Below are 15,220 nucleotides of genomic sequence, written 5' to 3' on the forward strand. Positions count from 1 at the left end.
TGTGTTAAATTTATAGTCATGCTCATTTATAAGAATCTACTTAAGAAAATAACTATCCGATTATCATCCGAATCCGACTGAATCCGTCTGAAAACGGATAGGATATTATCCGAATTTGTCCGAATATAATAGGATGTGGATAAGGTATTACCCTATCCGATCCGAATCCAATCTGTTTACACCCCTTCTTTTGAGGTTGTGGCTAGAATTGTTTGACAACTCTAGGAAATTGCTCCAAATGTTAATGGAGAATTAACAAGAAAAACTATATATGGAAGGTGTTTTTACATATATGAGTGAGAAGGGAACAACCTAACATAGTCCCCACTTTGCTTCCAAGACTGTAAGTCTTTCCTGGTCATGGTAATTGTAAAGTAAATTTACAGGCAGGAAACACACCCCTTCTTTTGAGGTTGTGGCTAGAATTGTTTGACAACTCTAGGAAATTGCTCCAAATGTTAATGGAGAATTAACAAGAAAAACTATATATGGAAGGTGTTTTTACATATATGAGTGAGAAGGGAACAACCCTTACGTTTCCTGCCTGTAAATTTACTTTACAATTACCATGACCAGGAAAGACTTACAGTCTTGGAAGCAAAGTGGGGACTATGTTAGGTTATAATAAAGTACATGAAGCTGACCTGATCAGATACACCGTTCATGGCAGAGTTAAGATTCAAATTTTCAGAAGCTTTTGTCCCCTAAACCTGAACTTGGTAGACAGATTTGAGAAACTAGCATACACTTTCTTTCATTTAGTTTGATGCAAAGTAGAGAAAACCAACGTGCCATAATCAATGTAGTCTGGAAGTTAAATGTGAACTTGCACGAGAAAACATAAATTAGATTCCTTCCTGCCGGAGGAAAAACAAATCCCCGAACTGCCTATTCTTCTGGAAGTCGTTTCATCAATCAAACTTTCATTATTGCTGACAAAATCTGGGACTTCCTTTGAAAGGAAATCTCTGATCGTGTTTGGGTCCCTAAAAGAAATGGATTATAATGCTGGTTAGTAGAATTTGACTGACAACCAATCCTCTCTTGCTAGAAAGACACCATGGAATGTTTTGAATTAGAATCACAACTGCAACTGAGTGACATTGGATATAGAAATTTAAAATCCACATTTAATTGTCTGTAGATACCAGCTGATCTTTAACAGTGCAACCCATTTGGATAATTCCCATGTTCGTTTCTAAGAGAGCAATCATCAACATACTAAGGTTACGCTGCCTAATGCTGGGTTCGTGCCGCAACAACTCCATGGTGTGACAACAGACCTTGGTTTTGGAACAATCCACAATTTTATAACACCAAAGGGATCTATAAAAATAAGTAAGAATCCAAATGTTTTGTTCATCTGATATTGCTTTCTAAAAGGAGAGTTCATATATTATGTTAGAAGAGTAAAACTCAAAAGGCTGTTTCAGTTGGCCAAGACCAACACCTCATATATAGTAGGGGTGCAAGTTTGGCCCTGGCGGCCCTGACCCGTCCTAAGCCCACCCTGAGCCCGAATAGGGCTTGGGCTAAAGATTTTGGCCCTAAGGGCGGGTTAGAGCCAAAATATTCTGGCCCTGAACTAGGGCCAAGGGCGGCCTGGGATTACTCTCTGGCCCGCCCAGCCCATCACGGCCCGTCCCTGATTTTTAGCCCTGACCCAAGCCCTCATTTTGGCCCTGATCTTAGCCCTGATTTTGGCCCTGATCTTGACCCCGACCTGTGCCCCCGATTTTAGCCCTGACCCAGGCCCTGATTTTGGCCCTGATCTTAGCCCTGATTTTGGCCTTGATCTTGACCCTGACCCAGGCCCTGATTTTGGCCCTGACCCAGGCCTTGATTTTGGCCCTGACCCAGGCCCTGATCCTAGCCCTGATTTTGGCTCTGATCCTAGCCCTGATTTTGGCCCTGATCTTGGCCATGATTCTAGCCCTGATCTTGGCCCTGATATTAGCCCTGACCCTGATCCTGGCCCTGATTTGAGTCTAAAGACCCTGGACCCTCCACCCACATTGAGAGGAATTAATTGTAATACATATAGGTGGATACTTGATACGTGTCAAATTTTAAAAACATGATCATGTTTTGTAGAAAATTAATAAAAATAAACTATAACCTTATTACCAATGTAATAAGCATCTATTTGATTTTGGCCCTGATCTTGACCCTAATTTTGGCTCTAATCTTAATATTAATTTGACGATGATCATGTACTACAGTACTAGATTTTTACCCTGATCTTCATACTAACATTGATATGAGTCTTGATTTTGATATTTAGTCACTTTGATCATATTAGACTATAAATTCACTTTTTATATTATTTTTAAGGTAATTTTATTGTTCCAACAAAGTCATTTTTAGTTCAATAAAATATGGATTTTGTTTTTTTTCTAAGGCGAGATAATATATTATAAATAATAAAAAGTATTACATAAAGAATTAATATCTAACAAATCTATACCCTAACTTCTCATCATGAATATCTAACAAATCTACCGTGATATTTCAAAACTTTTTTATTAAAAACATATAGCAATGTTTGTAACTAAAACATCATTTTCTTTAACTATGAAAAAATATTTTTTTTTTGTTGAATACTAAATTATTGTCGATTTACTTGTTAACAAGGTTTTGAATATGATTTTTTTTTGTATTGAATAAAGATATCAATTTATTGAACAGTTGTGAATGAAAACATACCTACCTACGGCTTAAATTCTTGACTTTGAAGATAAAATTTTCATTTATCAGATTCCTTTTGAATTATGAATCTCTGATGTTTCTAAGTTTACAAAAAAGAGTTTGTGTGACATTCTCTATAATTGACTTGACTTTCAAATATGCCTAAATTTAATTACAATTCTTCTACTTATTCTATTTCATGAATAATTTTAACTCTTTGCTACTGGAGAAAAACCAAAGGAAAAAACAGAATAAGAGAGAGAGAGAGAGAGAGAGAGAGAGAGAGAGAGAGAGAGAGAGAGAGAGAGAGAGAGAGAGAGAGGATAAATCTAAATGGGTATAAATAGTTAAATACATATTGAATCTAAGTTTTGGATTATTTGTTGACATCTTTAATATTTTATTTTCCAGAATTGAGTTTGGAATTTAAGTATTTAATTACTTTAATATGTATTTTAATTACTACCTGTCTTACATTTGATATTTACGACCAAAGATATGGCCAATTAAAGCTAGGGACAAGGCCAATTAGGGCCTGGGCCAATCAGGGCTAGGGACAGGGCCAATCAGGGTCAGGGCCAGGGCCAGTCAGGGACAGGGACAGGGCCAATCAGGGCCAGGGATAGGGCCAATCGGGGCCGGGGATAGGGCCAATTAGGGCCAGGGACAAGGACAGGGCCAATTAGGGCCAGGGACAGGGCCAATCAGGGCTAATCAGGGCCAATCAGGGCCAATTAGGGCGGGAATGGGCTTGGCTTGGCCCTGTAGGGCTTAGGGCCATGGACAATAATTATTGGCCCTGAACGTTCAGGGCCAGGGCGGGAATGGGCTCAAATTATACCGTATAGGGCTGGGCTTGGGATTGCAAAAGCCCGGCCCAGCCCGGCCCAGTTGCAGCCCTAAATTATATAGGAGGTTATGAGTTCAAATCTCTTTAGGGGTGGGGCTTTGCCTCGATATATATAAGTGAGCCCCGTACCCCATATATATATAAGCTACTAGAGTGAGAGTCCTTGTTGGACTATTCAAGGCAAGAGAATGGAGAGATCTACAAAACCAAAAGAAGAAGAATCCTACTATATATATATAGACCTATTATACATGACAGAATTTCATAGCATTTTTAAGTAGATTCCATATCACATGCGAGTCATTAAAGGAAACACTCAATCTGAGGTTCTATAAATAGTCAATTTTATATCACATATAGGGCTTTAGAGGGTAGAGTCTAGAATGTCTTTAATTTACCACCTCAAGGTAGATATTCTAGAACAGTAATCTTCTGCTTCTCTTGAAAAATATGAGAATGGGAAGTACCAGTTGCCTTAGTGAAGGTGTTGGCAGCAGATCCTTGGTAGATCCTTGGTAGAATTGAATTGCACTTGAAGTTTTGTCTTCTTGGCCCGTCACAAATAAAGTGAAAATCGTTTCTAAATGTTAAGCTTGGGCATGGAATACTGTATTTGCGAAAGCATAGGTGGCACCGACGTTGTGACTCCATAGAGCGGTGTTTAAAAAAATGAAGACCAACAAACTCTATGGAAAGGGATGCAAATCAGATCAACTCCGGTACTAGCGTTATATCCAACCCGTGTTGAAGAATAAGCATGGATTCACATCGTCTGTAATTCCTTTCCCTGCAATTCCCTGTAATTCTCTCATAGGATTGTGCCATGTGGCATTTAAGTAATCCAAAGATTACCCAACAAACTAGAGTTTAAATAAAATTCAAATTTATGGGTGAGTTTAAATAAAATACAAATTTAATTTAAATTGGATAACCATTGGATTACTTAAATCCCACATGGCACAATCCCATGAGAGAATTACAGGGAATTGCAGGGAAAGGAATTACAGACGATGTGAATCCGGATCAAGCCAGTGATAAACATGAAGCACTAAGTTTACTACCCTTAAGAAAATATGACCTAGATGTTTATACCCACTGCTTGTCTTACTCATGACGGGTATGATGCATTTGGTAGTCTTTAGAATCATCATGTTTTGTGAGGACTGAAAAGACACTATTGGTTGCAGAACTTAGGGTCTTACTTATGACATTATCAAGAAAGTGTAGGGGCTTTGTTTTTGTGAACAAGTTATTAATGTCTCCTTCAGCACTTGAAATACAGTGACATTATCTATATTGGTCAGGACTCTCTCTCTGTTTCACATACATATACACATAACCCTTCCCTCTGTTGTGAAGTCTGCTAGAAATTCACACAGCTAGGAGAAATCCTGCACTTCCATCTTCTTCAGCTAAAAATTCTGCTACTTATCCAACTTCTGAAAAAGGGGGTGAGAGGGTGTTTACTTGGCAAATCAGGACAGAAGGCCAGGCTTCTCTGATTCACATGCTTGCATACAGGAGGAAAGAAAGCTGTCCAATTTCATATCGAGTTAAGATTTGGTCATTTGGTTGGTTTATGTTTTGTTGGGAAAATTTTTGACTGGACTTTCAAGATGTGAATTTAGTTCCTTTCCTTTTGTCCATCTCTTAAACAGTTAAAATGGAGTTAGAAATGCATTAGCATTGGTTATTAGCTAGTCTGATTACTTCACTTGTTTCAGCTTTTACCTTACTTTCAATTTCTGCATGGTCATGTCTGCCCCATGTATGGCCTCCTATAGTCTCCTTTAAATATTCAGAGGATTAAAAGTAGAGAGATGATTTCCCAACCATCCTAGGGTACTGACATCATTAACAACAACAAATATAAGAACTTCTTACATGTCCCACAACAATAAGAGGTTTCCTGTGGGATGTGCCTGAATCCTACCATTTACAAGCTCAATAAGTAGATTTGCTTGATAGTTCTTCTCCAATTCTGTAGACCCTACTGAGTACATAACCACACGATCTTGCTGAACACAAGGTTTGAGCATTAATAGAACCTTTTGAAGTGGGAAATGTTGTAATAAAGGTATTCATTTTTTATTGTTGTTAGAAAGATGCATATCCATGACAACACAGAGTACCATAGAATTGTTAGAACACAAGCATCAGTTAATATTTGTTTAATGCTCTTTACAGCCCCCACCCATATTTCATTTATGTAATTACCAGTTAGTGAATTGAAGGATAAGCTCTACCCAAGGACTGATAATTTCTTGTTTCTTTATGGGCAGCTTGGCATGGTTAGTGTGGTTGAGACACTATGTGGGCAAGCTCATGGAGCAGCCAAGTATGAAATGCTGGGAGTTTATATGTAGAGGTCAAACAATCCTCATGGCAACTGGAATTCCACTCATGGTGGTTTAAATATTCTCAAAGCCCATACTTATCACTCTTTCTGTTCTCATAACTACCAATTGATATCTATAGCAAGCTAAGTACCAGTTGGAGCAAATAATATAAATGGAGCTGTTGCAGCACGTGGTTGAACTTCCAAGGATCGATTGGATTATTAAGTATTAAATGATTGGGTTATATATACAACTATTGTCTTTCTTTCTAGTAAGATTCAAATTATTGGGTTATATGTGCTACCCATGATGATGGAACTTGCTTTCTTTCATGGGCCCTTTAATTGCACAGGGTATGGTGGAATCCTCAACCTGCACTCTTTTCCATGAAAATTGGTAATTTGAATAAGGAGCTGGAGCAAAGTAGTAATGAGGACAATATTGTATGAGAATAGTTTACTGAGATCAGGTTAATTATGGGATCAACTTGTACGACTTGATCTGTTTAAGGGGGTGGGGGGTTATGAACTGTGTGCGATGCAAAAATCATAACAGGAAGTGGTAGTAGCATGCAGTAGCAAAGTTCATGGTTCTCTAGCATATATATTACTTCCATGTGTCCTACAAGTGATTTGATCATGTGAAGGAAAACTTGCCTCGTAGTTCATTTCTAAATATTACTCCATGTGTTTGCTTAAATCTCCCATTGCTAATGGTAATGGGTGGACAGTGGATGAGGTTATGACTTTTCAGGAGATTCCGTTTGGTGATCACTTCCATGTATGAGAAACTTCCATTTCTTGTCATTATCAATGCTGAGAGACGTTTTCAGTCCACTTGATCTTCCGTACTATTGTCTCTTGTATTTGCAGGTGCATTTGTGATATCAATTTGAGACTCATGTACCTCATTCATGCCATTGTGATGTTTACATGGGGATGGCATGGCTTAAAAGTTTAAACTCACTACTTCAATCAGCACAAGCAACATGCACCTTTATGATGCAAAAGGTGTAATTAAGAAATATGGCACCCCGAGAGTAAGAGTAAGAATTTTACACTCCTCTACATAGTGCAGTATTATACTTAATATATTATTGTTACTATAATTTTTTTTTTCTTTCTGTCAATGCAGTTCTTGAGGAATTCTTTCATTTAAGGCTTGAATTATACGCAAATGAAGAGAAAGGTACATCTATCTTCATATCACCTTACCCCAAGGTTATGTAAATTAATTTAAATAATGCTTAGGAGAACGAGATATTGGATTGGATTCTTTAGTGACGGAGAATGTTCCTCTTCCAGGTTCCGAGGGAGTGAAACCCAAAGCCAAAGCTGGAACAAGGAAAGCTCCTGCGAAGAAGGTTCGAGTCCCATGTTTGTCATTTGTGACGCTTATTTTCTGATTGCCAAGGAGTAATCTTATGCTTTGGTTGTTGTATATTTTCTCTTCTTTCTAGCAAGGAAAGGTCAAATCGGTTGATAGTGATGATGATGAAATTCTCGATCTAAAAGATCGATTGGCAGCATATAATCTTGAATCCTCACCGGAGAACCGTCAACGTGTACCACATTGATTCTAGAATTCAGTAGAATAATTTTGGTTCCTCCCATAATCACAGACTCCCATTATAACTTCTCCTTTATTTTTCTTTTCACGAAATGGAGACATGAAGCAACCAAAGCACCCCTAGCATAGGGGAAGAAACAACCGGAGAAAGAGGGGTGCCGGTAAAGCCAATGCCACCACAAAGAAGTGTGGACAGAGCCAACAAACCACCTACTCGTTAAATCCGAAGCTAATAACAGATTCGAAGCCCCGCTGAAAATGCAGGGGTGTCACCTGAGAAGAAAGTAAGGAAAATGAGAGCCTCCCCATTTTAACAAGAAGAGTGGTTCTGTCATGGGCAAGGTTGGAGGAATAAGCACTACTGAAGAATTGAGTCCTGCTTCTGAAGATTCCAATGGGGAGAGTGAGGTTCAAGTTGATGCTGTGCCACCTCCATCTAGGCCAACACCACAAAGGGCTACCCGAGGTAAGACCACGTATGTGATCAGTGATTTAGAGAGCGAGGAAGAACCTGTTGGTGATTTTGATTTTGAGGATAATGAAGAAGATTCTGATTAATTCTTAATTTTTTGGTCACCTCAGAAAGACTAAAGCAGGTTTCAAATCTTATTGGTTGTGAAACTAGTTTGAAACCTGCTTATCTTGTAATCTACATTCTTATCTAGTGGATCTAAAAAAAAAGGTATAGAAGAAGTTTAGTAAATACGTGCTTGAGGATTTTTGATGATATTCACATTATAGGTATAAAAAAGGTATAGAAGAAGAAGATGGAGTTGCATATAGCACAGATTTTAGCGATACTTTCCTTTGCTGTAGAAGCATGCTAGAGAAGCATGAACTTTGCTACTGCATGCTACTACCACTTCCTGTTATGATTTTCGCATTGCACACAATTCATAACCCCCCACCCCTTTAAACAGATCAAGTCGTACAAACTGATCCCATAATTAACTTGATCTCAGTAAACTATTCTCATACAATATTGTCCTCATTACTACTCTGCTCCAGCTCCTTATTCAGATTACCAATACAAATTGGCAAAGAGTGCAGGTTGAGGATTCCACCATACCCTGTGCAATTAAAGGGCCCATGAATGATCAAACCATCATATATTCATATAAGGTATCAGTATATTAGACAACCACATGTCTACAAGCAAACATTTCTGGCAACAAATCAGGTTTTAAAGCCGAAGAATCCCACCAACTCATTTACAACATTAACCAAGCAATCCTTCACTTTCAATAGAAAATCTTCAATATGAAGTAACACAATATAATACACTGAGAAAATGCATAGGACATCTCATGGGAAAGCCCAATTGTCATGCATCATAAGCTTCATTCTGACTTATAGCATTAGGAATGCGTCTTATCTAATTCACACTATGTAAACAAAAAACTTCACTATCTCATAAATTTCGAGTGCCGCCACCTCCGCCATCCTACACTTTATCACTAGGATAACGCTTTACGAATGCATTCAGCTATTTTTTCTGTTAATTTTGTCGCAAGTCAACACTGACTGGATCTTAATTTTGATGTTGCCATATATGGTAATAACTGCTTCACGCTCAAGGGGAAAGCTGTTCATCTCTATAAAAATGATGTAAGCCATATCATATCTTTTACAAAACCAGATCACTTTGTCATGAAGATTCACTAATAAATTCCTCGTCATCCCACTCTGCTCTTTGGTTTAATATTATAGCTCGCCACTGCAACACAATTAAGATTAAACCCAAATCAGAAACACTAGTGGTTGTTAACCATCAATAAATATCCAGGGAGTTAAGGTCACGTATCTAAGTTACTGTGAAATTTTGAAAGGTCCGAACTCTTCATTACACGAAGTTCAGGAATTACCTACCAAAAAAAGAAGTTCATGAATTAAATCAGGCTTCGCATCTGATTTTGGCACAAAAATCATGCTGCCTGAGAAAGCAACTTATTAAGTTCTCGAGTTGGCTGGTGTTTTCAGTTTACGATCGGCGACAGGTTCAACTCCAAGCATCAAACCCTTTCCCCTTACATCGCCAATGATGAAACTGCTATCTCAAACCCAATCAACACTTTCTCATTTGAGGCATGAAGGCAATGTAGGTCCATGGCAAACAACTGCACCATAATATAAATGACAACCAACAGTATGACTATCAATGCGAACCTGCAAAAAAACGTATATAAACAGTCAGTGGAGCTATCAGGAAGCTGGCCAATGTAGCAACGAAAAATTTTCAATTATCTATTCACTTTTACAATCTTTTCTCCCCCCCCCCCCCCCTTTTTTGGCAGGGGTGGGGGGTTGTATGTTACACACACACAGAGATTGAATCAGAGCTGAAAATAACCAAATCAGCCATATTGATCTAATGCAACTAAAACTCTTACCGGCACAAATAGCATGTAATACATATCAGATATTAAACCCACCAACATTTCTTCAAAACAGAGAAGATTTTAAGGAAGAATAGACTACAAAATTAAATACATTTGCATCGTATTCTAGCTCACCGACGAAGTAACAAGATAATATTAGAAATTTTAAACATGTAGTACATTCTGAATCATCACTCAACTATTCTAACATATGCATAAGGAACAAGAAACTAGAAGTTGTCTATCAGGAAATCTATATGTCAGAGCTCAAAAACAAATTAAAAGATTACAATGAACATTAAATTCATAGATTTATGGGTCTTCATTAAAAGACATAATCTGGGGTCCAAATTTAACACACTCAAAAGTTCGGCTGCCAACTTAGATTCTATTACAAATGGGAAACAAACATAATTTCCAGCCTCATAAACTCTAAATTATAATTTTCAATGGAAATTAAATAAAAGTGTGTTTATGTGTGGAGAGAATACAAATTCAAGGAAGTAAGATAGAGGATAATGCATATTTAGAATCTAATGATCTTTAACAATCAACTCTAAGGTTCACTTGGTTAGAAGCTTGTAACTCTCAAGAATCTGTAATTGCATCAATAAAAAAACTTGTCCATCATGGCATTAAGAATTTAGGCATTGTTTGGTCCAAATCATGTTGAAGGGCACAACAGAAATTGTGACCACTAGATAGTGCCAATTACCAACTAAAATTTAAGCAAGAAGAAAAACATCAACACCAAAATTTATTCAATGATGGACTCCATTATCAAAAGTTTGATTGATTCAGTAGGGACCATATCACAGCATATTATATTAATAAGTCATTTCATTAAACAGGATCATCTAAAACAAATTATATGGACATGGTATATATTCACAGTCAATGCAATTAAATAGGAAAGATATCCTGGATACTAGATCATCGGACTCCCCCTATTTACTTTACTAATGTGGTGAATACATGTCTAGATACTGCCTGGGAGAATCTGCTAAAGTGGGTTTTTCGAAATGAATGGCGGTAGTGATTCGAGGAGTAAATTCATGTGAGAGTCTCTTCGTTTGTATGAGAAGATAGTTCAAATCTTCTGTTTCATTTTTGAAAGTAACTCTGATAATTTGTTACAAAAGTTAGTCTAATATTGGAGTCACAGACTGAGAAGCTAATAAGCCCAAGAGGTCCCCTTGTCCCTGTTTCAATTTTTAATATTTCCTCTCCGAAATAAATTTTACATAAATGAAAAACATTAGCGATTCTTATTTCTTGATTGGATTCTTATTGACAACTTTGTTTGTTCAATACATGATTAACCTATTTTGGTTGCTCCTGGGTATTTTATTTTCCTTTGATTTCCAGTGGTTGCATCTAGTTATAATTTAGTTAAGAATTTAGTCATCAACACCTCCCATCTTAGTTTCCTCTCTTGATATTCTTGAAGTTATGAACCTGTGAATATAGTTCCTGGAAATAGCTCTCTAGCCCAAAGAGTGAAAGACATGTTATTGACTATACCAAAATGTTCATATAGAAACTGAAGCTAGTCCAATAGAATAGGGTTCTTTTCATTCTTTGTATTTTTCATTTTACATATGAAAAGAAAACTGAGCAATAGGAATGAACAAGACACATGTTCACACCAAAAAAATTGATTAATGAACCTGATGGGTTGGAACCATCAAACCTTGGATAACTTCTTTGGCCTCAGGATTTACCTTGAAAAACACATGTTGGATCTCAATTTTCAAACAAAGAAAAAGATAATACATTGAGAACTACATAGATGGCATCGTTTTCCTCCATGGATCCTTGTCCTCCAACAGGGTTCTACCCAAGGTCATAATGACACAAACAAATCCAATCGATCGAACACCAATCCAAGCTCCTAGCAGCCACCCGATTACTCAAAAACACATTCACACACACACGCACAATGACACAAACAAAAACACCAACAAAAAACACTTGAAAGGCACAAATGGGTCTGGAAAAGAAATATAAATGGCCGATTGTACTGAAATCATTAACAAAACTGCATTACAGATCTGAATTCTACCTTCAAAATGTCCACCGACGAGTCTTCCCCTTCACGCAAGTAACCTTGCTCAACAAAACCAAATGCATTCCCCACTTCCTATTACCTCCTACAACGTAATATAGCCACAAGAAATCCTAACAAACCTACTTTCCACGTGCCCCTCCTAAATGGGTTATTTTGATAACCTATAACTACCACACCCCTACACCCTGAACATGGTGTCCAAATTCTGCATCGCAATTGCACCACACTTGAAGTTCCCCCACATGAATGACAATCCTTGAGTAAATTAAAGACTATCTTTAGAAAAGCATAGGAATCTTTTGACCAGTTTATCATCAAGAGTCATCATTTTTAGAACTTTCTTTAGTTTAGACACCTTAATGGAGGAAAGCATTGAAGCTCCAATTTACAGAAATAGAGGTAATACCCATACTTCAAAGCTGTATTAATAATACAGGAACAAACATTACATGCCATGATACAAGATTATGGCAGAGAATAATCAAAACACCATTTAAGACGAGGAACTAATATTTTTGAGAACCATTTTGGTTTATGCCAATATCAACCACATAAGCTATTAGAAAATTACTAATGACTAAATAAAAGAAACAAACTTCAATTAGAGAATGACTTTACTAGGATTCTTAAAATTTTAACCAAGAGGAGAAGTATAAGATAGAAGGGCTGATAGCTACTCGAATTCAGTGGAGAAGGAGAAAAGGAGGGGGGGCCTACGGGCAGACAGGGCAAGCTCCTTCAATCTCTTCTCTAACCTACTCTAAACATCTAACAAGGACAGGCGGTCTTCTTGGTTATTAAGATTCTTGCTTGCCGCCATTCCTGACCTTGTAAAACTCTTTCTTCCTACCCCACATGGATTATCTACCCCCCCCCCCCCCCCCCAACAAAAAAAAAAGTAGAAGAAAATGACCAAGAGATGGAAACTAGGGAATTTAGGATTTTAAGTTTAAATTCCAGGGATTTCTGTTATTCTGTACTTTGCGTCCTTAGTTTAAATTTGTAATAAGCTAGGAGTTAGGGGTGATACTAAAAACTCCTTAAGTCCTAAGAAACTATCCTTTCCATTTTGGAATTAATATGTTATAAGAGAGAGGCCGCCTTTAATAGGAAATAGTCATTCAATCACTGGCTGCACTCCACAAAGCTTACGTGATATCACATTCTCCCTCTTTCACTTCTATTCTCTCTCCCTGTTTCCCTTCCTCTTTGCTTGGTCAATCATCTCTATTTTGTTGGTATCAGATCGAGTGCCAAAGTGGAGTACAAAGCTATGACTCAAAACTACCGCAGAGCTGATGTGGCTTAAGTCTCCTATTTTTTTGAAATTGGTTTGTCTATGCTCACAACCATACTGTATTATGATGACCAAGCAGCCATATACATCCAGCAACCCTTTATATCATGAATGAAACAAGCATATTGAAGTGGACTGTCATTTTCTTTGAGATGCCATTCGGAAAAGGTTGTTGAGACTCTGTTTATTTCATTTTCAAATCAGCTAGCAGATATACTTACCAACTCTTTATTTGCTCCTCTCCACACCTGTTGTGACATGCTGAGCATGGGTGACTCCAGCTTAAGGGGTTCAAAACCAGGATATTTTATTATATTAAGTTTGAATTCCTGAAGTATTCTAGTATTTTTTGTATTTTGTGTTCTCAGTTCAATTTGCAATAAGCACTAAGCAGGGAGTTAGGAGTAATATTATAAACTCCAAACAAATATCCTTTTAATTTTGTAAGTAACATGTTACAAGAAGGCAGCCTGCAATTGAGATTATTCATTCCCACAGGGCTGCTTTCCACAAAGGCTTGTGATAGCACATTCTCCCCTCTTTCTTTTCTCTTTGCTATTCCTATTCTTCTTTCTGTTTGGTTCCTCAACAGACTATTTTGTTTCAACAACAAAATAATAAATTTTAACATAAGCCTGGAGACAGCTGAAGCAACATAATGCATGCTTTTTGGGATTGGCTGCTCTTAGCTTGAGACCTTCACTCGTAAAAGATGACTGCTTTACAATTATTTGTTGAAGAATGGCCCAATGGTGCAAACCAAGGTGGCGATCTAATATGATGGAGAATGAGGAAGTGGGAGAAGAAGGATCTCACATTCTCACACACACTTGCGCAGAGTTTCAATTATAAATCTCATTCTCTATGGTTACTATAAATAAATAGGAAATGCACTTGAATAGAGGAACAGAAACCAACAGAATTAAGGAAATTAAGCAAACTAAATTATATCTATAGAAAGGAAAAACAAAGTTAACCCTATGTAATCTACAAAATAAATGCTGCATCCTATGTAAGCTACCAACCCTTGCAACCGGTTAAGGTCCAGGCCTTGTTTGGCCTCTAAAGTGATCATATAGTCCAGCCAGGCTATGGCTACTGCATCAGCTCTACCCCTCTGAAAGGAACTAAACTCCATTGAATTTGGATGAGATCCAACAATGCTGACCAAGATGACTCACAGTAGGAGGAACACAACCTCTTCTTGAGTTTGATAGATGGAAGGTTGTTCTCTGAGAGGAATTTTCATTTCATGTCCACAAAATGATGCACTCAGCAATCGCAGTGGTTTGAACATTTCTTTATTGAAGTTGTTTTGCATGAAAGAATGATAAAATTAATCTTTATGACAAAATTATTTGTAGCATAGGGCATTTTAGAATTTTAATTCGTCATAGCAGTTACAACCTGTGGTCCAAAATCAAACTCTAATTCAGACATATTTTTTCATAAATCGTATAGTGTTGCCATGTTTATAGAGCCTAAAATATGCTAGATAGCAAGTTTCAGCCCCATTACCCATCAACATCCAACCAAGATGGCCTATGGAGTTGCCCTCCCCAACCCAAAAAAACAGCCCAGCTAACCGAGATCAGCCAGCTCGATTTTTTCAAGGGGCCGAGCTACCCCTCAAGTTTCAAGTTCTTGGACCATGTCACAACCCATGATTCAAAGTTCACTCTAATTTAAACTTAATTTTTTTTTTCACAAATCTGATAGTGCCATTATGAACGGAAGGCCTAAAAGAGGCTAAGTGCCAAGTTTCATAAATCTGATAGTGCCATGATGTCCTAACATAATGTATCTTTAAGTGCATTATAAAATATTCAAAAATGTCCATATCATTTCTGACAAAGGGATGCCACAAGAACTACTTACCAATTTCCGAACCTCTGCAGAAGGATCTTGAGCAAGAGCAAACAAACCCTGGAGGTACTGATCCATGGATACAAGCAGTCCCTGAGGAACAATAACAACTCATGATGAATTTTAGCACCTGTAACAACAGAGCACTAGGTCCAGTACATA

General features: G+C 37.5%; 2 protein-coding genes across 8 annotated transcripts in view; one reads left to right on the top strand and one right to left on the bottom strand.

Annotated features, from left to right (window-relative positions):
• LOC149025745 (uncharacterized) overlaps positions 1-6,906 on the top strand; it is a 39,460-nt gene extending 32,554 nt beyond the window's left edge. Inside the window, exons 3-4 of one of the 2 annotated variants that reach the window (XR_016171774.1) lie at positions 5,821-6,657; positions 6,750-6,906. Coding sequence is in view for 1 of the 2 variants with exons in the window: in XM_089145951.1 (XP_089002077.1) it covers positions 5,821-5,834 (14 nt within the window). In the remaining variant the exon portion in view is untranslated. The other variant, XM_089145951.1, reaches the window with a different exon arrangement.
• Positions 6,907-8,403: 1,497 nt separating this feature from the next.
• The window catches only part of LOC149025746 (uncharacterized), a 32,926-nt gene continuing 26,109 nt past the window's right edge, over positions 8,404-15,220 (bottom strand). For 3 of the 6 annotated variants that reach the window (XR_016171778.1, XR_016171777.1, XR_016171779.1), the window contains 2 exons: positions 15,071-15,151; positions 9,524-9,612 (listed from right to left, as the gene is read on the bottom strand). Coding sequence is in view for 1 of the 6 variants with exons in the window: in XM_089145952.1 (XP_089002078.1) it covers positions 9,474-9,612 (139 nt within the window). In the remaining 5 variants the exon portion in view is untranslated. Of the gene's footprint in view, positions 9,164-9,192; positions 9,613-15,070; positions 15,152-15,220 lie in introns of those variants that run through there. The other 3 variants (XR_016171775.1, XR_016171776.1, XM_089145952.1) reach the window with 3 other exon arrangements.

Source organism: Hakea prostrata, chromosome 2 (genome assembly GCF_041222555.1).
Source record: "Hakea prostrata isolate BN-2017 chromosome 2, UWA_Hpros_2, whole genome shotgun sequence".
NCBI lineage: Eukaryota > Viridiplantae > Streptophyta > Magnoliopsida > Proteales > Proteaceae > Hakea > Hakea prostrata.